At 41.5% G+C, this 13,330-nt stretch overlaps 1 protein-coding gene across 2 annotated transcripts in view; it reads right to left on the reverse strand.

The window, feature by feature from the left end:
• OPHN1 (oligophrenin 1) overlaps nucleotides 1–13,330 on the reverse strand; it is a 90,450-nt gene that overhangs the window by 10,967 nt on the left and 66,153 nt on the right. For both annotated transcript variants that reach the window (XM_069986533.1, XM_069986531.1), the window contains exons 14-19: nucleotides 11,977–12,039; nucleotides 10,359–10,433; nucleotides 6,701–6,785; nucleotides 6,051–6,109; nucleotides 3,478–3,583; nucleotides 2,466–2,625 (exon numbers count right to left, since the gene is read on the reverse strand). In XM_069986533.1, coding sequence (XP_069842634.1) covers nucleotides 2,466–2,625; nucleotides 3,478–3,583; nucleotides 6,051–6,109; nucleotides 6,701–6,785; nucleotides 10,359–10,433; nucleotides 11,977–12,039 — 548 coding nt within the window. The remainder of the gene's footprint in view (nucleotides 1–2,465; nucleotides 2,626–3,477; nucleotides 3,584–6,050; nucleotides 6,110–6,700; nucleotides 6,786–10,358; nucleotides 10,434–11,976; nucleotides 12,040–13,330) is intronic.

The following is a 13,330-nucleotide window of genomic DNA, read 5'->3' on the forward strand; positions in this document are numbered from 1 at the left end:
AATCCAGTGCAACAAGGCTGATAATACCAGCATATAAGAAACATATATTATCAACACACCTTCACCACCACCATTACCACCACATAGTGAATATTACCATTATACTATTACACCAAAGTAACACCCACTAACATCCCTCCAGCAGATAGCATGCCCATGCAGGTATTTTTCCTTGGTAGCTTATCCCCCACCCCCAATGTAGGCATCCCCACTGTTAGTCCCCTAGTAAGTAGACTCTCCCCCCCCCCCCATGTAGTCATTCCCCTTAGACCCCCTCCCCCCATATAGGCATCTTTCCAGGTAGTTACCTTCACTCCCCCCAATTTAGGCATCTGCCCTGGTAGTTACCTCCCCCCATGTAGGCATACCCTTGTTAATTAACCATTCTCCCCCTTTGTAGCCATCCCCCTGTTAGTTTTATCCCCTCCCCCCCCTTTCCCAGCTGTGCATCCCCCCTGGTAGGCATCTCCTGTATATATATAATACCTGGCAGAAGTGACATCACTCATGCACCTGAGTGCTGGGGGAGGGAGGGGCGTCTTGTGGCTGGAGGCAAACCAGTCTGCAGCCACAAGAGTATTGGCAGAGCAGGGAACTAATGGCTTCTTGATGTCACTTAATGCATTTAACTGTGAGCTCAGCAGCAATCACAGTTAGGGCCCTATTCCACGGGCCGATCAACAATGTAAGCGAGCGCCGATCTGCTAGATCGCCGCTCATTTACTGGCCTATTCCACGGCTCGATGATCGTTACCGATGTCCTTGCAGCATACATTACCTAGCAGGACTTCTCCTCCGCTCCGTCTTCCTCCCCGGGCCCCGCGGTGCAGCATCAACTCTGGAGCGGCCTGACTAAGCTGTCAGACCACTCAGCCAATCACTGGCCGTGGCGGTCCTGGACAGTGATTAGCTGAGCAGTCTGACAGCTCAGTCAGGCCGCACTGAAGCCGCTGCTGTGCGCGGGACCCGGGGAGGAAGACGGAGCAGAGGAGAAGCTCTGCTAGGTAATGTATGCTGCTTCTCAAATCGTCCGTCGCCCGCCACACATCGCTATTCCACACAGCGATGCGCGGTGGGTGACCAATGATTTTAGGTTTGGGCCTAAATAAACGATCAGCCAATGACACGATCATCGGCTGATCGTTTTCTCTATTCCACTGAGTGATATCCAGATTATCGCTCTGTGGAATAGGCCCCTAAAGAGTCACATGCACCACTGCCGGCAGCACCCAGTGGGGAACGAAACATATGGGGGCCATCCCAGGACAGTGGGAGATCACTCCAAAATCGGGAACGTCCTGCTGGATCTGGGATGATTGGTAGGTATGTCTACTATATGCCTACGGAAAAGCACTGTTGTATTGTGATATGATGGCACTCTGTGGTAAGAGAAAACATGTGTTTATGTATTTGTGTCATGGATACAGCAATGATACACGACATAATCCTAATGTGACACGCAAAAAGGACAAAATGTCCCTTGTGTTCCAATTAACAAGAGACTTTGCCTTTTAGAGACTGCTGGTTGCTCATTTCCTATTGACTTGGTTTCCCAAAAGACCTATACAAAAGTCCAACGAAATGTTAAAGATTGTCCTGAACTTTGTTAATTTGGTAGAGAAAATTAAGATATCACCTGAAACCTATTTGCAAAGACACATTAGTGAACATTACCACTGTACCTGGATTCTATCCAAAAGCCTACAGGTATGACCCTTACTGACCATTATTTCTTATAAATAAGTCTAAGAACCCCCAACCTTTATTATGGGTAATATATTTAAATGGTCTCTCAGATTTGTTATCAAAAACTATTTAAATGAAAACAACTTCAATTAGCATAGTTCGGTTTTTTTGTTTCTGTGAGAGCAGTAAGAAATAAATATAACCTATATAATTGTTAGGGCCAACCAAGAGTGGCCTGTCCTTATATTACTTGGCTATTCATCTGTAAGGAGGGTCACGTCTGGCTCCTCATGCTTCTTTGCACATTCAGAATAAAACTCATGGTTATTCTTCGTAAAGCTTCAGTGTCCATTCTCACAAAATAAAAAGAATTTACAACCAAAGAACTGACCGTAAATGCAGCTCTCATATGGTCTTAATATATCTTATGTACACCAGGGACTAAACTAGAGACATTTTATTGTTCATTTTGGACCTAAAACACTTGTTGGCAATCTTCTCAACTGGTCATCCTACATATATGGGCCAAAAACTTATCTTTATACAACAATGTAATTTATGTGCACACATAGTTTCGCTGCTACAGTGAAGACGGCCATCCATTCACAATCCTACTGTTTTATACCATAGCTTTCAAGCGTGCCAAGTCTGATGGACAAAAACAGTCTCCCATAACAGTGAATAGAAGAAAGGACCTTACATTGTGGGAGAGTTGGTGACACTGGCATTTCGAGAAGCCTTTCATGCTCAGCTTTGGGTATACGTTGTATATTACATACCTTGTTACAATGTTCTATGAGAAGCTCCACAACAATATTTTGGAATTTGATGTTCATCATGGCAGCCACGGTGTCTTCTTGGGCCCTCATCAAAGTTGGTCCAAAAATAACCCCCATATTGGAAGGAGACATGAGGTTCTCTTTACTGTGTTCACATACTCTGCAATATAGTGCACATCATGTCACATGGTGAAAATGACCCCCAAATGGTACAGTTGATATTTAAAGAATCTGGCAATAAAATTATTTATGCAAGCTACAGACAGTATCTGTAGTTATACTCATTACATTTATTTACTCTCTAGTCCTCTGGGACACACTGACTAGAGAATGAATTTAGGGGTTAAAAGAGGTAAAGGGCATACACTTGTATCACAGAGATCGGTGGAGAGGTGGCCATGCTTACATATGTTCTCTCCAATATCACACACAGAAGTTAAAGGGAATCTGTCACTAGGTTTATGGCGCCTTAAACAAGGACAGCATGAACTAGAGATATAAATGCTGAACAGATCGGTATATTAGTTACATCACTCTGTTCAACTGTTCACCTAATATGCAGGAGAATAGGATTCTTGCCACACCCCTCCCCTCGCCCTCCAGCTGCTTATTGACAGGTGACTGCCTATACACAGCATTGATAGATAACGGCCAATCATCAGCTGGTGGGCGGAGTTTTCAACTTCTCATGAATATCCATGGGCTCAAGTACATAATGGAGAGGACTACTTATTACTTATTATGTTATTCAGGAAAATATCTCTGAATACAGAAAAAAGACATGTTTGCTCAGCTCTCCTAGAACACCATTCACACTGGGCAGGAGCACGTTGCTTTTTTGTGTTTTTTTATATCTCTGAATCAGCTGCATAGAACAATTTAAGTAATACATTATTCTGTTCAGCTCCTCTGTCACTAGTTTATGTTACCCTTAGATAGGACAGCATAAACCTACGTAAAGAGTCTCTTTAAAGTCTAATTTAGGGTTAGCCCTCTAAAGGCTTGTTCTTACCTTGATAGGTGCCGTATAATAAGCTCCAGCATTTCCCGATGATTGTCTGGCAGTCTATACACCGAGCAATGAATAGCTCCCAGTCTGTAATCCAAATTCTCAGATTCTGTTAGAAGAAGGATTGGCAGATTTTTTAGTACAATATATGCATTGTAGTAAAATGGCATACATGAAGGATACTTGATAAACTGAGGGTTGTAGTCCTGAGTGCACCAAACCACCTAATTTACATATTAATAAACTGAAGATTTAATGGAAACTAAATGAAGGTAAGAAAATGACCTTTATTCTCAGCGTACTTGACTCTATGAGAACATAATAGCAGGTTACGGCCTTCTAACCTGCTATTAGTTTCCCTTTAACTGTACATATCTCATATTTCTCTTACATGTTACTTATATAGCAACAACATATTTAGTATCTCTATCCATAAATTGTTACCATTCCTATCAAACCCTGTTTCCAATGGGGTTACCAATCAGAACTTTTCCACTGAATTTCCCTATGTCGGACACTAGGGCCAGTTCCATATGATGTCAATGAACCTATTAGTTTATTTTTTGGATAGTGGGAGGAAACTGGAGTACGTGCAATAAAAAACTCAGACACAGGTAAAACACACAGACTCCATGCAGATGTTTCCAAATTTCCATATTGTTAGGACTCAAACATTTCTAGGTAACAGAGCCGACCACTGAGATGCCTGTATGCATCAACATGTAGGATGGTGTATATGTTTTATTTTTACTATATATAGATATATTATTTGTATCAGTACATCGGTCTACATCTGTCTGGCTGCCTGTATGTCTTTTACTGTTTTGTCTGTCCATATCTCTCCATCTGTCTGTCTTTCAGTCTATTTTCACACATAATAACACAAAAAAGTGTTGTTCAGCCACTTTTTTACAATCTTCTCAAAGAAGACATACTCACCTTACCACTCCTCCACCAATGTTATTCCTGTGCTTCCTGGGTGGGGACTAGTCTCTATACCTCTACATGGACATATGATAAGGCAGCCAATCACAGGCCAGAGAGGTGACCAGTCACCCCCGCTACAGCAATCTAAGCATTTTACATTCACTGGCCCACCTATACCCAAACAGGAGATAAGGTACGATAAAACTTCTCAAACGTCCTTCTCACACTTTTACCACACACTTCCCTCTTGGCGCTTTGCAATCTTCTTCATTCTCCAGGCCAGAGAACATTCTGCTTCAATTCTTTTGCGGTTAGAGTACATATTACTCACTTCCTCTCTTGGTCGCAGCACATGGTTTATTATCATTCTTGGATCCTCCACATTATTTAAAATTGGACAAACCAAGCCACACATTCTTGATAATACCACCAGTATAATGTCCATTTTTATTGTTTCAAAAGACTTGCATGGTATAGTTAGAGTAACTCTTCAAGGCGATTTCATTGCCCTTTCTCCCCTCCATAGAGCACAGCTATTTCTTATTCTCTCTCTCAGAGACAGGGATTTCAGGGGCAGAACCAAAGCTTGCACACGAGTGATTTGATTAAGTACACCACATGCAAACACTTCCTTTCTCTTAGATGATTGATCAATAGTTAAACAGCACAATACCTACTCCTCCCTGCTATGCCATTACACTGCTCTGGATGGAACAGGCTGGCACAGTACACTACTATAGATGACATGTGGAGGCAGAAGAGGTTATTTAATCAAATTGCTCTCTGAGCAGAAATAAAAGAAAAAGCAAAAAAAAAAAAAACAGCAAATAAGGGGGTTCCACTAAGCACTGAACTGTTGTTGCTGTTGAGTTGAGAGGGAAGCATTGATTTACCTTTCAGGGACAGTGTGGATACTTTGGTGGAGGCAGACGGGCCCTCTCTTTCATAGCACAAGCCCTAACCCCCCTTCCTGCATTCTATATTTAATTCTCTGTTATTAGAAATGGACTAGGCCTAACATAAAGCAGTGGACAGGCAGTGAAGGGAGGCAAGAGCTGTTTATCAGAGGCACGACTAATTTTTAATTGATTTACAAACGTTACAGGTCACATTGGCTATCGAATGGAGGGAAGCCTGAAACCATTTAAGCAAAAACCATGTGGATTTCCACATTTTATATTTCTACGGCAAAAAACTGCAACACAGCTTGAATATAGTGTGAAAAAAGTGGAGGAAAAAAAATTAATTCAAACATGCAGGCTCAGCATATCCTGAGAGGCTATGTTCACACTATGTAAAAAAACACGGCCGTATTTCATAACAACGGCCATATTTGCGCAAACAATGGACGTTATTCGCAAAATAAAGGCTGTTGTTTGCGCAAATACGGCCGTAGTTATGAAATACAACCGCGTTTTTTACGTAGTGTGAACATAGCCAGAGGCTGCATATTACTTTTTTTCACCTTTATTACACTATATTATGAATTTTTTTTTCATATTCGCTGAATGCTGCATCCATGTTTTTTATTTTTATTTTACTGCATAGAATACAATCAATTTGCATATAAAAACAGGTGGCTTATAGCCGACCAAACATATGTACAAGATCAGTTCTGTTTGATATATAAAACAATAAAAAGCTCTTACTTGCAGCGGATACGAGATCCCGATGCAGCTTGTATGTCATAACTGGCTCAGAGAGATTCCTGCAAGAGAAAACAGTCTTAGTACAAACTGATAGAAGTCTATAATTCCAAGCAGCTGCACTATGCCGGCCCATAAAGCTACTCATAAAGTGATTTATACTATGTAAACATTTAGCATGAATTGTGCTTTTCTGGTTTATTATGTTATAGCAAACAGGGCCTGACAGCAGATGTAGGGACCGTGGTTCCGCTGTGGATGTCATCAGACATATCAAAAGTAAATGATAGCACTGGGTCTCACTCCTGAAAATCTGTGGCCAGCAGAACATTACAATAAGCACAAAACTCTGTCAGACATGTTTCTAAGGCCACTTTAGCATGGCTGGCTGTGCCAGTAGTTAGTAATTTGCATTACTATTTGGAAGTAATTTGCATTACTAGTAGAACCTACAAATAAAAATATGGAAATGGAAAGATTTGCAACCCTTGCCTCTTCCTGAGTTTTGGTTTAAAAGCATGGATGCAAAATAGTGGCCTTAATGCTGCCATGTAAAAGTGGCCAAGACTGGTGAAGCCATAGAAAGGGTAGAAAAACTGCCTCCTAACTGGGCCTCACCAGTGACGTTGTCTCCCTGTATGATTCATAGATACCTGAGGTAGAACTTTAAAGCACTGGTAATGGTTTTAATGTCCCAATCACTGGTCTGTAAGTCCACATTTCCAGGGCATTTGGGATCTGCAAAATATAAGTCAGACAAATGACCGTCATTCCTGTTCATGATATTCTCTACTCATGTATTATAATACGCTATTTTTTAATCACATATATATTAGTTTTAAATGAGCTGCTTACAGGACTGACAACAAGAATACAAACACCGATGAATATTTACACTCAATTACATGCGAAAATATGGAGGAAAAAAACACAAGGAGGAGCACTATATCTGGTCATGATATAACTGGTTTATGGCATTTTCACCAGGTTTCTGGTCTGCAGGTGTCACCACTAACTTATAGTGTCTCTGCCCCTGCTCTCTGAACCCACTCTCTCTCCAATCTCCTACCACACCCTTACCCTCTGCATAAACTTGTATAGGCAGCACATAATCTGATCTCTCAGTGAATTGTGGATGAAACTGAGCTGGGGAAGGGGCAAGGAAAGAAACTTTGTAAGTGAAGAACTAAAAGAGAAAATATTGTACATGCTCAATGGGGTATTTTGGATTAAAGTTCAACACAATATTTCCCATTTTGAAATACTGCAGCAACACCATGCAATCTAGCACGACTGTGATGAGACATTTGCCAAAAATCCATTCTTGATGGTATTCTGGTCACATGCCACCACGAACCTCACAATTAGCCTGCTTGTGGCTTTTTTTTTTGCAATTTGGCTATCTATACTGTAATAAAAGCAAGCAAGTCACACTAATTATTTGGGGCATGTGACTTAGATGTGACTTTCTGTTAAGGATGTTATATTTTGTATATTTAGAGAAGCCATTACAATATGCTTTTGCATAAAAAGGGTCTAGGGTTGGAAACTACTGGCTACAGGAACCCACGGCTTCTAATACCCTGCTGAGATATGATAGCTATTACACAGAGGCTACCAAGAAAGCGGTGCCTTACAGCCAGTTCCTCTGGCTCCGCTGTATTAACAGTACAATGAAGTCGTTCCAATGCCAGGGGGATGACCTCACTCAACGCCTACTGCAGAGGGAATATCCAAGGAATCTTCTGGACGAGGCACGAAATAGAGCAGCTAATAAAGATAGGTCAGCCCTCCTGAATCCCACTAAAAGTAAGCAAGGTAAAAATAAAAGCTTTGCTTTTTCCTTCAAATTGTCAGCAATGGCTCCTGCCATTAGAAATGCCATTGCCAAATATTGGTATCTGATCGAGGAAGATGATGACTTAGGGGAGTGGACAGAACAGAAGCCATTTGTGACATTTAAACGTAGCAAGAGCCTGAAAAATATTTTGGTACACAGTAACTTTACGTCCAAAAAAGAAAAAACAGGTACTTGGTTACACAGAGACCTGAAGGGCAATTACTGTTGCAATTCTTGCAATTGGTGCAAATGTGTCCATAATGGGTTTGTCCTTACATTGAACGGGGTCCAGATAAACATAAAAGATTTCATTTGTTGCAAAACCTACGGGTTAGTATATTCCATCATCTGTCCTTGTGGCCGATTTAATGTCGGCCAAACAAAGAGATTGTTTAATACGCGCTTTAGAGAACATGCTTACTCCGTAAGGTCAGGTGTGGGTGCTCCCCGCCTGATCGAACATGTAAGACAGTGCCATGAAGGAGACGTATCGGTCCTCAGGTTCGCCGGCATTGAAAGGGTGCCAGGGAAAAGAGGTGAGGACAGACATAGAGCATTACTGAGAGCAGAACAATGCTGGATTATCCACACAGGTGCAGAGGGCCCTGGAGGCTTGAATGATAGGGTCGATCGCAACTATCTTATTTAGTATTTATGTTGCGCAAGTTATGCACTCTTTCTTGTTTTTGTTTTTAATAATCTGTTTAGCTATTTATGTCCAGGTTTTTAATTTATATGTTATAAATAAATTCAAGTGTATGTACATCACATGAGTGCACACATCATAGGTAGTAGAGAGCTATTTGAATAGCCTGCTGACGTGTGCAGTTAGGGGAGGTCTGTAGAAGCGCTGTAGTGCGCGAAACAAGCTGTCACCACTCCGCTTCTAGCGTCTGCTCACTGGTATGTCCGCACTGTTTATTTTTGCTTTTTTTATGCAAGAAATAAAGATTTAAGAAGACTGAGATGGTGAGTGCAACTTTTTCCTTCTTTTCTCCGTGATATGATCCATTACAATATGGGGCTGACCTTCAAAACAAGTAGAGATGTTAACATTCCTTACAGCTTACGTTAGTGAACACTAGTGCCCCAGGATATATAAACTGGCTGCCATCTTTGAATAAAGGAGATCCACCTTAACCATCAATGTGTCAGGGTGTCGGATTCTCAGTGCGCACTGTAAACTTTATAAATTGTGATTTGGAACAGACAGTCAATACGACAGCATTCTTGAGGTGCATCCAAAGTTGCCATGATGACACACTGAGATTAGTTACTATGAGGTTTGATTAAAAAAAAAAGACTGTTCTTTGCAGTGCACACCTGATCACATGGTCAGGAAGCCTGTTTCTTCTCTAAGGGTATGTTCACACTGAGTAAAACAGACGAAATTCCGCAACAGAACTTCCTGCCGCGTAATCCCGCCTATCTCCAAATCCCATAGCCCGTCTATGGGAGAGCGAGCACTCCTCCACAGCCACCGCTCTCCACTCAAAGAAGCGGCATGTCACTTTCATGAGTGGAGAGCGGCGGCAGCAGAGGAGAGCGCGCCCTCTCATTCACTCATAGCGGGACACTGAGCACGGCAGGGTTCTGCAGGGGAGAGATCCACTGCGGAATTGCGCCATATTTTCTCAGTGTGAAGATACCCTTAGGCTAGTTTCAAACTGCGTTTTTGCAGTCCATTTGATGGACCTGTTTTTAAACTATTACTTTTAATGAACAGAAAAACATGGACAACTACATATTTGTGTATGTAAAAAAAAAATTAGTTTTAACTTTAATATAATGGAAGTCAATGGAAAAACAGATCCAAATGAGTGCAAACAATTGCATCCGTTTTTTTTCCCCATAAAACAGATACATTAACTGGACTGCAAAAACGCAATGTAAAACCAGCCTTAGGCTGGGTTTACACTATGTATAACACCGGCCGTTCTGAGATCTGGCAGTACCGGCCAGATGATCTTCATTTCTGGGGAATTGGGATGCGGGCGGATCCGTGTGCGCCCGCATTCCAATTAACCGCAGCACACAATGGAGCGCTCAGCCGGAGCCACACGCTCCATTGTGTGAACTGACATGTTTTGTGCGGCTGCTAGTCAATGAATAGTGAATGCAGAAAACTGACATATCAGTTTTTCGAGCGGTCACATGGAATCTCGGCTGGAGGTCGGGATTCCATCATTCACATACAACGTATGTTTTGTCTAAATCACAGCCATTGTTGCAAATTGCAACAACGGCCATGATTTATACAAAACATACGTTGTGTGGACATAGCCTGCTTAGAACAGATGCCAGCACTAGTATGTATAAGATGTGTTAAGGCCCTATTACACCAACAGATTATCAGATTAACAGATAAAAATCTGTTGGTGTAATAAGGCCCCTAGTCCTGAGTGTCACTGACCAACGTAGAAATGAATAAGTATAAGTCCGGCAGATAGGTAATATTCAGACAGGCTTACCAAAGAAAGCATTGAGGAGTTTCTGCACCTGGATGTTACTTCCCACTGTTCTGTATATGCCTTCTGAAGAGATACCTGCACAACAAGGATAACACAAGGATGAATGGGATAGCAGGACATATCACACAGGAACATGTTTTCTCTGGTAAACTACAACTAAATGAATAACATTCGGATAGTAGTAGTATTGCCAACATTGATAAGCGAAAGATCAGCACTTTACATTAGCAGATTCCATAGCTCTCTATTAAAATGGTGGAAAGGGCGCCATAGGGTGATAACGTAAACAACAGATTGTAGGTCGAACAAGTTGATGATAAAACTGCTCACCTGATGGTGTTGTGCTAAGAACACAACACCTGTATCAGTGAAGAGAGAGGTAGTAGCCGTAGCAGCCAGGCTCCAAGGGTAGATGCCGAGATCCCAAGCCAGGAGATCAGGGAATGGAGAATGGTAGATGAAGTGTCGGATCCTCGGGGTAGGCGGGGACCACAGGAGCCAGAATGACGGCGCTTCACGGCTTCAGGTTTAATGAAGTAAAACAATGAATTTTAATGGTCTCATAAACAACGCATTTCGAGGCATAAATTGCCCCTTTGTCAAGTAGGAGAGAAATAAAGACATAGGTCTCTCCTACTTGACAAAGAGGCAATTTATGCCTCGAAACGCGTTGTGTATGAGACCATTAAAATTCATTGTTTTACTTCATTAAACCTGAAGCCGTGAAGCGCCGTCATTCTGGCTCCTGTGGTCCCTGCCTACCCCGAGGATCCGACACTTCATCTACCATAGCTCTCTATTAGATCTCTTACTATATATACAGTGGTACCTCAGTTCTTGAACTGCTCGGTCCTCAAACTGCTTGGAACTTAAACTGTATTTTCAAGGAAAGTTTGCTTTGGTTCTCAAACTCTGCTCGGTTCTCAAACACTTTTTGGGCTCCCAGTCTTGAAGTACTCGGTATCTGAACGTGCAAACGTGGATGGTGGGATGTACCTGGTGAGTTTACCACTGGACAGGTTTCTCATACAGTACAGTACTGTATAAGACTGCTGGAGTGTATATACAGTACAGTAGTAGTACAGTCAGTGCACCACCATCTCCCATACTTTACAGTGCAGGGATTGGGGGGGACTCTTCTGTACTATAATTGTTGGTTTTGTTTAATGTTTCTTGAGTATAATGTACTGTACAGTATAGAGCTGCTCTGTAATGTACTGTAGAGATTAAAGTGCACACTTTTCAATATAATATATGGGTACTGTAGGTAATTATTGGTTGGTGCTGGAACCAATTAAACAGATTTACTTTATTTCCTATGGGAAGACATTGATCGGTTTTCAAACTGCCTTCCAGAACCGATTAAGTTCGAAAACCGAGGTACCGCTGTGTGTGTGTATAGCTGTGTGTGTGTATATGTGTGTGTATATATATATATATATATATATATATATATATATATATATATATATATATATATATACAGCCAACTGTACTGTTGTACCCCTACATAAACATAGTAACAGAATACTTCAAATGTCAAGGAAGTATGTGACGGTGTCCATAGATACCAAGAGTGGCTATAGGAAGGGAATGCATTGTTTCTTGTTCCTCATACCTGTTGCCTCCACAGCATTAATACACTTGCGAACAAATCGGAATCCAATTTCATTCAGTTCCACTAAAAAAGAAAGAACATGTCTGTCAGTCAGCATAATGTTAGCCCGTTTAGAGGCGTACAATCTGTGCTAACGTGAGGGGAAGCAGTATACACCTCATAATGGATGGAGAGCAGAACTGATAACAAAGGACAGATCCACCACTACCTACCACTAACTTCATAGGGTTATATATTGGACAACCAAATGCTTTATGCTGAGGTACACTACACCATGTGAGAGCGCCTATAGAATTCCCTAAGCAGTGAACAGTGTCAATACAACAAATGTCTCTGCAGGAAGGTAGAAGAGGTTCTTCACTACTCCTGTCTTTTTAAAATCTCACTACACAACAGTAGTAAGGATAAAGATGCAATACCACTTACTGAAATCACAAGACTCTATAGTATTTCTACATACAGATTAAAGTTAGGGCCGGGTTAACACAACATATTTTTTCAATTACTAATTGCCATTGTAACAGATTGCAACACTGGCCGCTATTTATTGAAAAAAATATACTGCATTTTTTTTCTATGGAATCCCGGCGAGAGTATATACACATAGGGGGAGATTAATCAAACATGGTGTAAAGTGAAACTGGCTCAGTTGCACCTAGCAACCAATCAGATTCCACCTTTCATTTTCCAAAGAGTCTGTGAGGAATGAAAGGTAGAATCCAATTGGTTGCTAGGGGCAACTGAGCCAGTTTCACTTTACACCATGTTTGATAAATCTACCCCATAGTATACACTCTGGCTGGGATTCCATGCGGGTGCACAGAAAACTGACACATCAGTTTTGTGTGGCCGCTATTCATTTAATTGTGGCCGCACAAAACTGACAGTGCAGACAATGTAAGTGTGCCGGACTTTACATTGTCTGCAATGGCTAATTGGAACGCGGGCACACACACATGTGCCCGCATTCCAATTTAGAAAGAAATGAAGTACATCCGGCCGGTACTGCAGTTCTGGTCGGGGTGGAGCTTCACTGACAGCGGCCGTTCTGTGACAAAGCCATGTTACAGAACGGCCGGTGTCATGCATTGTGTGAACTTAACCTTGGTATGTATAAAGCTAAAATGCATCAATTGTGGCCTACAACGTGCGGCTGTAATATTAAAGTGTATACAGGGTCTTTGTCTGGATTCCCACCAGACTCTCCCATTAAACATTGATCCCTGCAGTGTAAAAACACTCAAAGTCATAAATTATTGCACATAAAGTTTCAACTGTTGTATGCCAGAAAACTGGTTTACACAACTTCAAATATTTCCTTCAATTTATATTGGAGAACTGTACAACTTATACT

The sequence above is a fragment of the Dendropsophus ebraccatus genome, chromosome 10, assembly GCF_027789765.1.
Source record: "Dendropsophus ebraccatus isolate aDenEbr1 chromosome 10, aDenEbr1.pat, whole genome shotgun sequence".
Classification (NCBI taxonomy): Eukaryota; Metazoa; Chordata; class Amphibia; order Anura; family Hylidae; genus Dendropsophus; species Dendropsophus ebraccatus.